Here is a 13,370-nt window from a genome sequence, read left to right as displayed (position 1 = left end):
TGTGGTATATTGAAGGGCTGCTAGATGGAAATGATGGGATGCTTCCCACTCTACAGCGTAGGAAATGAGCATTTTCCTCTTCAGAAACGACATAGAGGGAAATGTGGAATCTAAACTCAAAAATTACACTGTTTTTAATAACAAACTCTACCCTGTCACCCACTTTTATGTAAAAGAAGTTCACCCTCCCTCCCGTTTTTGTTTGTTTGGTTTTGGTTTTGGGGGTTTTTTTTCTGCGGTACGCAGGCCACTGTTGTGGCCTCTCCTGTTGCGGAGCACAGGCTCCGGACGCGCAGGCTCAGCGGCCATGGCTCACGGGCCCAGCCGCTCCGCGGCATGTGGGATCTTCCCGGACCAGGGCATGAACCCGTGCACCCTGCATCGGCAGGTGGACTCTCAACCACCGCGCCACCAGGGAAGCCCTCCCCCCCGTTTTTATACGAGCATTATTAGTACATGCAAGAGTTCTTTATCTCAGAGCTTTAGTGAACATCATGGTTTAAAAATATCTATATCCTTTAACAAGCCATGGTATAGAATTGGAGATTTTTTTTCACTTTTTGGTGTTTTTTTTTTACCCAAATAATAGTTTATGATTTCTTATCATAAATTTTAAAGTTAGGCAGGTTGTTTTTTAAATGCTCTGCTTATTTTTCTCCCCCAAATAATTAACTAAAGTTTGTTTTTAATGTTCTGTCCCTGTTGGTGATTGTGCTGGGTCTTTGTAGGTTAGAGTTTGGGGAGCCAGTACCAAGGCTACATGTTTATTTTCAGCTGCTTCTTTCTCTGTAATTAGGCCGTGCTGTCCAGAGAGGGCTGGTGCTTCAGTGGCTTTGCTTGTCTTCCAAACACCCAGATTCCCTCAAAGCCCACATGGTCAAGGGACAATCAGTTCATCAACAAATAGTTCCTTATGCCTCCTCCATGCAGGCGCTGTGGGTGATGCTATAAATGTGACGGAAATTCAGTTTTTGCCCCCAAGCGGGGGCAAAACATATTGAAATAATTATAATCTTATAATCTTAATTGGACAGTCTTTTTGGAGGGACTACTAGGTTCCCAGGGAGATACTAGACTCTAGGGATATTGCAGTAAGTAAAACATAGTCCTTCCCTTCAAAAAGGCTGCACTCTCCTAAGGATGACAGATACATAATGATGATGCTAATCATGATAATGAAGTAATGGTGGCACTAAATTATCGTAGTTAGTTATGTGCCTGGCTGTGTGCGAAGATCCACGCTTTATGTCATTCATCCTTCCAGCCCAGTGACTGTTAGCATCCCCGTTTCACAGATGGGGAAACTGAGGCCTGGATCGATTGAGTAACTTCAATCACACAGCAAGTGGTAGGCAATGATTCAAATATGAGTTTTTGTGAATCCAGAGGCTAACTCAATCAGCATTTTATAATCCATCTTCAAGAAATTGGAACACACAGTTGTAAGTGCTTCAGTGAAGTATAAGCAAGGTACAAGTGACAATAAGCATAAGAGATGGCCAAATAAAACCCCATCAGAGTTCATAAAGAGAGACTTTCTTGCTCCTGGGGTGATTAGGGAAGAAACAGGGAGTATTTAGACCTGAGGAAGTGGGATTCCAGAGCGCTCCAGCTGGTCAGGAAGGCCTTTTCCTCATCTGCCTGTTGAAATCCACGTAAGTTTAGACCCCGCTCACCCAGCCAGAGAGATCCCAACTCCCCTGTGCGCCCACAGCAGCATTGTGGTCCTCCAGCACCTCACAAGTCTCGCAGTTACTTGTGTACTTGTGTGGTCCCCGTGTCCACCCCTCACTCACCTCCGCCCGCTGGCACTAGATTGCAACATGTGGACAACATTTCGAGTCTCGTATGGAAGGTTTTCTCATAATTGGGAACTCAACTGAGAACCTTGCCTCTCATCTCCAGTATCAGTCGGTGTTATATTTGTCCACAGACATCACTAGACTGTGAGCACCTTGGTTGTGTACACGAGGTTCCTGGAGCCCAGTACCAGCATATAGTGTGTGTTCTCTGAACGCTTGTTGAAGGAATCCACCTAGAAAAACCCCTGACATTTCTGCTGTAGATTCTAACTCACAAAGCACTTGCACATATGTGCTGAGAACACCAGAGCATAGTAACGAGACCATGGAATGTCCGTACAAGACCTTGAGCCATATTCTGACTCTGCCAAGCTCTCTGACCTTGAACAGCTCACCTAACCCCACTGGACTTCAGTTTCTCTTCCACATGACGGCAGAAATAAGCCCAGTAGGATTTTTCATGGGCTATAATAAGGTAATATCAGGTGCTTAAGAAGTAGTACCTGTCATCATTTCAGTATCTAATTTGAGCCAGACTGTCCTATAAAAAGAATTCGGAATTTGTGCTTTTAAAAAATAATGTTTAAAATCTATTCACACCAGCCTTCAGAAAACTTTCTATGCTGATTTGAGATTTTTTTCTCCCCACACCTTCTGTTGACTAACCCCCCGCCCACTGCTCCATGAGTCAGAGACTCTTATTAGAGACAAAATGAAAATCCCCTCTCCTGCTTTAGAATTAAAACAGGAAGATAATTCTATCTACCCAGTAACATGAGATCGAGTTACACATGTCCCTGGCATGGTTTGAACTCTGCACAATTCATTTTTGCCCCCATCTTTAGATGCCTGAGTCTTTTGTCTTGATCAGGTTGTGTGTGTGCTATCTGGATGGTATGTACAGGATGTGTGTGTAGTGTTATGTAGTGGGTATGTACGTGGTGTGCGTATGTACGTGGTGTGCGTATGTGCTGTGTGTGTGGGCTCTGTGTGTTGTGAGGTGTATGTGTTGTGTGTGTATATAGCGTACGTCTTGGGGATGTGTGTGGGGTGTGTTAGGCTTGGAATGGCACTGGGAATGTGAATATATGTGGAGCCCTTCTGAAAAGGCACCATAAAAGGATCAAGTATCCCTGAAGTCACTAGCAAATCCCACGTGCAGAACCTCGTGTTTCCGTCAAGTCCTGCGCATCAGCACGTTGGTATTTTAACACGCTCCTTCTCTGTCTTCAGTCCGAGCTACATAGTCCTTGGGCAGCTTCCTGACACTGATGTGTACATTGACATAGATGCGTATGAGGAGGTAGGACCTTTTTCTATCATTTTAAATGGTTGTAAGCATGTGATGTGACTGGCGAACTAGATATTATTTTTACTTAGGACAAAGAGTGGGGTGGAGAGCAGGGAGGTGTGGTGGTCAAAGCGAAAAGCCTGAACTTCAGTTTACTGTCTGGATTCAGTTTTACAGTTTATACTACACATCAGTTACACAACCTCCTAATATTTATTTTTCCTCCTTTTTTAATGAGGATAAACATATATTCTTGGACTTAAAGTATATGTTTACAAAATACTGAGACTGTTTGCCAGGGTGGTCTGTATGGGCATGATTTCCTTCTGATGAGTGTAAACTGGTGGTAAAATACTAGTATTAGCAGTGTAAAATGTAGGTGGTGGGGCTGTGGAATTCTCCCGCTTCATTATTTTTCCTGCTTCACTTTCTTAATATATAAATTTTTCTGTTCTATTTTATTTATTTTTGGCCACATTGGGTCTTTGTTGGCAGTGCACGGGCTTCTCATTGTGGTGGCTTCTTGTCGCAGAGCACGGGCTCTAGGCGCACGGGCTTCAGTAGTTGTGGCTCACGGGTTCTAGAGCGCAGGCTCAGTAGTTGCGGCACACGGGCTTAGTTGCTCTGCGGCATGTGGGATCTTCCCGGACCGGGAATCCAACCCACGTCCCCTGCATTGGCAGGCGGATTCTTAACCACTGCACCACCAGGGAAGCCCTCCTGCTTCTTTTTTTTTTTTTTTTTTGTGGTACGCGGGCCTCTCACTGTTTGTGACCTCTCCCGTTGCGGAGCACAGGCTCCGGACGTGCAGGCTCAGCGGCCATGGCTCACGGGCCCAGCCACTCCGCGGCATGTGGGATCTTCCCAGACCGGGGCACGAACCCGTGTCCCCTGCATCGGCAGGCGGACTCTCCACCACTGCGCCACCAGGGAAGCCCCATGAGGCTTCTTGATAAAATTTTCACTCTGTTTCACTTGGGTCCATTTTCACTCCTGCCTACGTTCTGTGAATCAACCAGTATCAGCCGCTGTTCATTTTATTCGGCTGCTTGTCACAGTCTGAGTGGCAGCTTCGCCTTTCCTACCCACTTCTTTTTTTTTTTAATATTTCAGTTTCTTCTTTGTACCTTATGGTAAAAATGAAACAAAGAAAGACTTTTAAAAGAAATGAAAAGGTGTGCATTCTTAAAGGCGTTCTGCTCAGCACGCATTTCTCCAGAGCATGAGTAGGTCAGCTAGAGTGACATTATTTTATTTAAACACTGTCAGAGGGCCCTTAGCAACTTCTGTATTAATTTTCAAGTTAGAAGAGGGAGGCAATTGCTGTTTCGATTCTGAAATATTTCCATATATTAAATTCACTAACATTTTATTTCTCAGGTGAAAGAAGTTCCTGGAATAAAAATATTCCAAATAAATGCCCCAATTTATTATGCAAATAGTGACTTATATAGCAGTGCATTAAAAAGAAAGGTGAGTCACAAGAAACTAAGGGTGATTATTTCTGAGCAGGGAATCTGAGGATTGATAGGCATGGGGGGGGGTCACTTAAATGTCTTGGTATACCTTTTATACTATTTGTTTTTCTCCGCCTCTATTTTTTAAATTGTGGTATAATATACATAACTTAAAATTTATCTTTTTTGTTTTATTTTTCTTTACATAACTTAAAATTTATCATTTTAACCATTTGGAACTATACAAGTCAGTGGATGGAATTAAGTACATTTGCATTGTTGTGTAACCAACACCGCTATTCATTCTCTTTTATCATATGCATGTATTACCTATTCAAAAATAATTTTTTTAAAAAAAGCGAAGAACTAATTTTAAATTTCTTATTCTTGGGTTCCTTTGATCATGATTAGGACTCCACCCCACACTCTCCAGCAAGGAGGAAAACCTTCCAGTCAACCCACAGAGTCTCTGAGAGATCTAAGTTTGAAAAATACTACTTTAAAATTCTCTTTAATATTTAGCTTCTGGTTGTCTTGAATCAAGACCAAGAATAAGAAAAGTTACTACTGTTCTTTTAACGAGGGATAACCCAGTTCAGGGCATCTGAGGGAAAGATAGAGCAAGGGTTATGGTGATAATTAGGCATAGAAAACAGTCAGATGGAGAGATTTGAAGATTAATTGCTTTGGGTGGGTTTCTGGGAGCCAAGAAGTTATTTTTGCATATATTGCCTTTCTGTAAAGACTGGAGTGAACCCAGCCTTCATATTGGGAGCAAGAAGAAAGGCCATGAAGAAGTATGCTAAGGAAGTTGGAAATGCCAACATGGCCAATGCAACCGTCGTCAAAGTGGTGAGTGATCCCTTCATTGTAACTTTCCCTTGTCTCTTGATCTGCAGTGCCCCCCACCTTTATTCATGATTGAAGGTTTGTTTTGTTTTGTTTTGTTTTTGCGGTACGCGGGCCTCTCGCTGTTGTGGCCTCTCCCGTTGCGGAGCACAGGCTCCAGACGCGCAGGCCCAGCGGCCATGGCTCACGGGCCCAGCCGCTCTGCGGCATGTGGGACCTTCCCGGACTGGGGCATGAACCTGTGTCCCCTGCATGGGCAGGCGGACTCCCAACCACTGCGCCACCAGGGAAGCCCCATGATTGAAGTTTTAACACAGCATCAAGTCCCTAAAGTAGGAAAGCTTAGAAACAAGCTAAGTATCCTTTGTATATTAAAGATACATGGTAAGGTCAGTTATGAGAATGCTTCTGAAATAAGTAGTGATAGGAGCCCAGGAAAACATGGTTTTAAAAAATAGAAATCACACAGTACCTTAATAAATGTTACCATTATTACTTTGTCAGAGAATCATTCAGCTGATAGTAAAAAAACCTCAAAGACTGGTTTTTGTCTGTGGTCTGTGGTCTGTCATGTTGAAGTTAATGGGACTATTTTAGAAGTTAGGGGAAAATGTATATGATGACTAAAGAGAGTGGATTTCATTGGACAAAAGAAAAAGAGGAAGAGGAGGAAGAAAAAAAGAAACAGCTAAAACTGAATATTGTGTATATATCCTTTTTTGTCATATTACAGGGCTAGGATATAGCAAATATTTTGGAAATGGTCTGGTATAGTCAGAAACTTGAGCATATGAGGACTAATTTGTCCCTCATAAATCTTTCTCAGAACCAAAATATGAGTTGTTCATAGCGCTCTGGTTTGGTTTGATTTTTAACATAGGATGCAGAAGTAGATGCAGAAGATGGCACCAAGCCTGAGGAAGAGGAGGATGAAATAAAATATCCCCCAATAGTCACCAAGAGCACACTTCCTGAGGAACTGCAAAGATTTATGCCCCCAGGGGATAACGTCCACACCATCATTCTGGATTTTACGCAAGTCAATTTTATGGATTCCGTTGGTGTAAAAACTCTGGCAGGGGTAAGCATCATCTTTAACAAGTCTTTTAGTATCTCTGTGCCCAGTATCACCATCAGTAAAATCAGAGAATTGAACTAGGGTCCTTTTTCAACTCTCAAAATTTTGTTGTTGTTTTTGTTTTTCAACTTTTGATTGTGGAATATATCGAAAATATACAAAATAAAGAGCAGAGTGTAATGAACCCCCGTGTAACTATCACTCAGATTCAACTATTATCAGTTCATGGTCAATTTTGTTTCATTTATCCCCACAACCATTTTCCCCTTCTCTTATTTTGAAGCACATCCCGCTCATCATATAATCTGTAAATATTACAGTATATACCTCTTCGAGAAGATTCTTTTAAAAACCATTACCATAATACCTTTATTACACTTGAATAAAATTTGATAAGAATTCTTTGATGTTCCAGATTATCACTGTTGATATAAAAATCAAACAAAATACAGATTTTTAAATGATTAGTTCAAAATGCATAATTATTGAAGTGGAGTAGCTCAAGTGAATGAACCAGAGCATCTTATATCACTAAATACGTATTGGTAGAAAGAAACTTGCACTTTACAGAGTCAAGAGAAATTAAACTTTATTTCAACATTATTACAGATTGTAAAGGAATATGGAGATGTCGGCATTTATGTGTATTTAGCAGGATGCAGTGGTGAGTACACTTTTAGAATGGGAGAAGTTTTAACATTTTGGTTTTGTTTCTGTTTTTTAAATAACTGCATTTGGAAGTATTTTCCCTTAATTTTAGTTTTAGGTGAAAATGAAAATTATTCCGAAAATCTAAAGCTAGCTTTGAAATTTGCCACTTACAGCACTCACATCCCTGGGTTACTTGGTGGTAGGCCTCCTGCACGGGAGTTGGAGGAAAGGAGCTAATAAACCATTGTTCAGGGCTGGTATATTTTTTAGTAATTATTTGTGTAATGGCTGCCATAAACATAGTTATATAAAATCATTTAGGTTTTTCCAGACAATGCCTGCTCTTTTTGTTTTAATATAAATTTTGGCTAAAACAGTGCTTGAAAATGAAATTCACATAAAGGCATCACTTTTCACCTACCAAAACAGCAAAAACTGAAAATGTTTGACAGCAGGCTCTGTAGGCTCACTGTGGGGCAACAGGAACCCTCAGACATTGCTGGTGGGAGTGCAAACTGGAGCAGCCTCTGTGGAGGGCAGACAGGCATTTTCTTTCAAAATTACAAATGCATTTACCTTTAACCCAGCAAATCCAACAGTATGCTACACACATTCAAAATAACACATGTACATGGTTAATGATCATAGTACTGTCTCTAAGAACAAAACACTAGAAAATATTTAATTGTCAAAAGGGACCAGTTAAATAAACTAGGGTACATTTACACCATAGAATAATACCATGTATGGTAAAAAATAATTTTTATTATATCATTTTAATATTTAAACTATATGAAAGTGTTACTTTTTTAATGTTTAAGACTGACACCCAGAGTGTGGGCTAATTTTCTTTTTTTTAATTTATTATTTACTGATTTATTTTATTTTTTCTTGGCTGCATCAGGTCTTAGTTGCAGGATCTTTGTTGAGGCATGCAGGATCTTTCATTGCAGCGCACAGGCTTCTCTCTAGTTGTGGCGTGCAGGTTTTCTCTCTAGTTGTGGCGCGCAGGCTCCAGGGCACGTGGGCTCCGTAGTTTGTGGCACCCGGGCTCTCTAGCTGAGGCGCGCCAGCTCAGTAGTTCTGGTAGGCAGGCTTAGTTACCCCACGGCATGTGGGATCTTAGTTCCCCGACCAGGGATTGAACCACGTCCCCTGTATTGGAAGGTGGAGTCTTTACCACTGGACCACCAGGGAAGTCCCTGGGCTAATTTTCCCTTCTTCTTTTATAGCACAAGTCGTGAGTGACCTCACTCAAAATCAATTCTTTGAAAATCCTGCCTTACTGGATCTGCTGTTCCACAGCATTCACGATGCAGTCTTAGGCAGCCAAGTTCGAGAGGCACTTGCCGAACAGGAGGCCACGGCTGCTCCTCCCCAGGAGGACTCTGAGCCCAATGCCACTCCGGAAGCTTAGACGAGGAGCTCAGCCTGCGATGGGGTATGAGCTTCTCGTGAAATTACTAACCTACACACTTTAAATAGTAGACACTAAATGTTTTTTTCCTAAGGGTAAATACTAGTAGTAGGTAAATACTAGTAAATACAAGGCTTGATTTGGAGGGTGAATGACGCATAGCAAGATGTATCTTACTTGTATTTTTTTAATTGACTATTTCAAAGATATTATTAGCCTCTTGCCTGCATTTATTGTGTAGTGACATTTCTGTTACTCTTTAGTATTATCTTTGTGAACTTAAAGAATTTATTTAAGTACTTTATCCACAAATCAGATACCCTGTCACCAGATGGGTAGTAGTTCTTTGCTTTTGTACTTGTTGATCTACAGACTTTCTGTGATCAGTTATCTCACAGAGGAGGCAAACCCACAATTTTCTAGAAGTTCTTCTTTTAAAATAACCATTTATTGTTACAGAAGCAATGTAGGTACATTGCAGAAAAGTAGAAAATATAGACAAGCAAAAATAAGAAAAACATTACATTACCAGCAAAGATTATTGCTAACACTTTAATGCATGTCCTTCCAGATCTTTTTCTATCCATATATATTTACATCTTTTAACCAAAATAAGATCATACTCTACATAGTGTTCTGTGACCTGTTCTTTTCAGTCATCCATCTTTGCTTTCTCATTCTAGAACATGTTTACCTCAGACCATATTCAAACTTCCCCAATTGTCTCCACAGTTGTAGTTGGTTTATCCAAACTAGTATTCATTCTGTGACCTTACACTACAAATGGTCACGTCCCCTCTTAATCTAGCACTGTCCCTTTTTTGATGACATTAACTTGTTAAAGGGAGTTGGGGCAGTTGTCCTGTAGAATCCCATCTTGTGAGTGTGTCCACTCGCTTTTTCAAGGTGTTATTTAGTTTGTCCCTTTATTTCCTGAACTACCTGTGATCTAGAAGTTATGTCTAACTAAAGGCTTCATGAATTTGAATAAAACATTTCTTGCTAGATGAGATACGTGCATAGATGAGATACGTGCATAGATGAGGCACGTGCTTCAAATCGCATCACAACAGAAAACAAGTAATATCTAGTTGACCTACCATTAATGATGCTAAAATAAATCACTTGGATTAATATGACAACCAATCCCCCAATTATATTTTCTCCTTTGTGACTAGTGAGTTATCTGTATGGTGTTCCTTTGGCACTGAATGAATGCCCAGTTCTCCATTAGCCGTTCACCCAGAGGTTTTAACGTCTAGTGTTAATCCTTGCCTAAAGCAGCAATTTTATTAAGGTGTGTGAATTTTCTTTTCCAATTCTTTCATTTCTTCTGCATTTATCAATTGGTGTTTCCGTGTAAACTACAGCTTTCCCTCGACTTGAATTATTTAGTCATCCTTAAATATAGTTCTTACTGGAAGGGCAGGTTAAATTTTTTTTTTTCCATTTAGTTATCAACTTCAAAGTAAGGAGTTGGTTTAATAGATGGTGACGAATTAGGTTCTTTTTGATTTTTCCTTTTTCGTGTAATTATACACTCATGAATTGTTGTAGTTTTAATGTGTTTCAGTGCATTATAGTTATTCTTTTTGGTGTTCAAATTGTCACACTTGTGGCCAGTAGGAGGCCCTAGAAGTTTTGTTGTTGCTAAAACTGATTTACCACATATTTTAGAAAACTGACTCCTGGGTATAATTTAATACCTTCCTTCTGAATCCACAGAGTTAGTTAATTCTTCATCAAACTCAGTTTTAAGCCGATGAGTGAGTAAAATGCTGTTTGAAGCATTTTCTCTACAGTTGTTCAAAAGGAGTAGGGAGGCCTTTAAGCCAGTTTGTCATCAGAAGTTCCTGCTCCTGTAATTCTAACCACCTGCTCACTCCAAATCACAGCACAAGTATTAGCCAACCTGCCTAAAGCCTCATCTGCTAAGATTTCCTGCTAATAGTTGTTTTTGTTTTTGTTTTACATGTTTCCTTATTGACTCCTTGTTTTAGTTTTCATGAAGAAAACACTTCCAGGGGAAAAGTGCATCAGGAAAGAAGTAGGTTAGCATGGGTCTAGTCCAAACCAAACCCTATGGCTTGTTTGCTTTAAGTCTTATCAAGTTTCTCAGTGACTTTACTAATTTAATTCAGAGTAGACCCCCGCCCCTTTCTAATCAATACTTTATCTAGATCTAGAGTGAAATTAGATTTGCAGTCAGTTATTTCCTTTGCAATCATCAGATACATCTGCATTCTGATACAGACTGCCTTCTGAAAGAGCATGTAGTTATAGGACCTCAGCTTGTACTAGAAACTTTTATAAAAGGGCTTGTATCGTTTCAGCCATTAAAGTAGAACTTAAGGATTTTAAACAATATTATAAAATATTTTATTGCATAATCTTTAGCACCAGTCTTCAATAAATGCTTTACACACAGCAGATATTCAAGTCCTGGTTATTGATAGATTGAAAGCAGTATACAAAAAAAGTACTTGTCTGTAGCTTACAAATTTGTATTTAACTTCTCTGTCCTTTAATTTTTAACCTATTTTGAATAGAATTCTACCATGTACATAAAAAGCATTTAAGTCTTACTGAGGGGTAATATGTTTTTGTTTTGGCATGCCTCTGATATCATAAGAATGTATTTCAAAATGTATTCTATCTATATGTAAATATTTTGGAATGTTTTACTTAGAGTTATTTCATACGGTGGGAAATTTCCTGAATTCTTTTACTTACAATCAAGTTTTGTCTCTACCTCCTTCTTTCCGGACCTTAAAATCTGCTAGTATATACCTTTCTATGTTTTTCAGCCCTGGTTCAAATTCAGATTCTTAACTGCCCTATCCAAAAGGGCATAATCCACACTGATGGATATAGGGACTAGACTAGGCTTATTTTATGGAAATATGGGAAAGCCCTATTTCCAGGAAGGCCCCCTATAGTGATGTTGTCTTTCTCAAATCCTGTGCAACATGACCATGGTTGTTCTGTGTCTCATGACCGGATGGAATATGTTTGCAAACAGTTTTGAACCAGGGCCCAGGAAACTCCTCATTCAGGTCATAGACGCTGACTGTACAATCATATGGCAGCTGAGAGGGATCCCAATGCCAATCTCATCTGCAGTGGGACTCAGAGAAACAGTGAAGGGTATGAATCCTCTGCAGGCTCTGGGAGAAGCATTTTGTAGTTTTCAGGTAACATCTAAAATATCCATGTGGTTTGATCCTGTATCCTTACCTGTTTAACAGAGAAAGGAGGTGTCTGCCTCCCAAGGTACATGTTGAGAAAATGAGACTGCCCTCCAGTGTGTGGAGAGGGTAGCAAACCCAGAGAATCTGCCCCAGAGTGGGTGGGTGTGTTGTCCTGTTTGGGGAGTGGGGGGCGAGGGGGTACCTTTGTGTGGGGCTGAGGGAAGGAAGTGTATGTGGTGAAGACGACTTTATTATGTCTGCCCCTTTAATTAATTCAAATTCTAAAATCAAACACAAGTTCCTTGGTATGAGCCTGTGTGCTTTAGTGAGTGCAGAAATGCTTTTGGTCTTTTTTCAGCAATGCTTTTAGGATTCAGTGTGTAGATTCTTGATAACATGGATTGAGTGCTGATAAAAGTTGGTTTGAGGACTGATAAAAGTGTTATCTAATTCTCCAAACATATAGCTAACCAAAATGTGTGCGGTGGTTTTGAAACCCCTCAAATCCCAGCAGCAAAACGTTCAAAAGCCAGGACTGCACCAGGTAACCTGCCTGCTTACTGACTTGGATTTAAACAAGTTTGAGCATCTCAAAAACCCACTTTGCCTTTAAAAAAGGCTTACCAGGGTTTTCATTGTACTGGTGTATAGCATTTCAGCTTTATGTAACAGATGAACCTGAGCTTTGTGAAAATTAAATTTTATAAATCTAATCACATTTTTAAAATGTTTTTTAAAAGTTTTTTTTAAAAGATCGCTACAGTATTTTTCTGAAGTCATAAACCCTTTGTATTGATTTATCAGCACGCTAATATGTGTAAACATGTATGTCTGTACACACACATATACACGTGTTTATGCACACATACATATTTTAGGTGGAGGGAGTTACCAGTGAATATGTATATTTTCTTTTTAAATGGGGTACAAACATGCTAATCTAGATAGCATTGATGCTATCTGCATACATATGCCTGGGTAGAAACACCCAGATTTTTCAGATAATTCATGGTGCATTGATTTGATGTGTGGCCAGTTAGATTTTCATCATGAAACTGAGATGTCAAGATTATTCACAGCCTGTGACACGTTAGGCCTGAGTGAGCACCACATAACCAACTTGAGTTGTCTCACGTTGGTGCATCTGATGTATGTGGCAATACGAACAAGTGGGAAGACTTGAAGGAGTGTGTTCTAAATGCTTACATTGATCAAAACAGCACAAAAACATACATCTTTAGTCATTCACTTATCAGCATAACCTGGAAATGGTTCGCTTTCATACCTCATGAAAGACTAGGGCAGGATTAGAAAAAAAATTTTCTCATCAAGTTCACAAAAATGAAGAGAAAGAAAGGATGTTGGTTGGATTTTGAGTGAACAGCTTTATTCTGCTTTAAAACTTTCATATTTTAAATATTTCAGTGCAACACAGCATTTTCTATGTTGTCAACTTTTTCTTTTGTGAGTTAAAATGTATCCATCTCTCACTATTTTGCATTACTTGTGAATACTGAACTACAATAAAAATATTCTTTATTGTGTTTGGGTCTCAGTGTTTGGCAGGGGCCTGGAAGGGGTAATTGTGGAAGAGGGGAGGGAATTTGGTGGTGGCTGTACAAGAAATCATTTTA

General features: G+C 39.9%; 1 protein-coding gene across 1 annotated transcript in view; it reads left to right on the top strand.

The window, feature by feature from the left end:
* The window catches only part of SLC26A5 (solute carrier family 26 member 5), a gene marked incomplete at its 3' end in the record, with an annotated part of 30,145 nt that extends 21,600 nt beyond the window's left edge, over window positions 1-8,545 (top strand). Inside the window, exons 13-18 of the mRNA XM_082661460.1 lie at window positions 3,036-3,105; window positions 4,474-4,566; window positions 5,295-5,402; window positions 6,280-6,480; window positions 7,087-7,141; window positions 8,361-8,545. Coding sequence (XP_082517586.1) covers window positions 3,036-3,105; window positions 4,474-4,566; window positions 5,295-5,402; window positions 6,280-6,480; window positions 7,087-7,141; window positions 8,361-8,545 — 712 coding nt within the window. The remainder of the gene's footprint in view (window positions 1-3,035; window positions 3,106-4,473; window positions 4,567-5,294; window positions 5,403-6,279; window positions 6,481-7,086; window positions 7,142-8,360) is intronic.
* Window positions 8,546-13,370: the final 4,825 nt, after the last annotated feature.

The sequence above is a fragment of the Grampus griseus genome, assembly GCF_964374135.1.
Source record: "Grampus griseus genome assembly, chromosome: 9".
Taxonomy (NCBI): Eukaryota; Metazoa; Chordata; class Mammalia; order Artiodactyla; family Delphinidae; genus Grampus; species Grampus griseus.
This window is presented reverse-complemented; position numbering and strand designations above follow the sequence as displayed.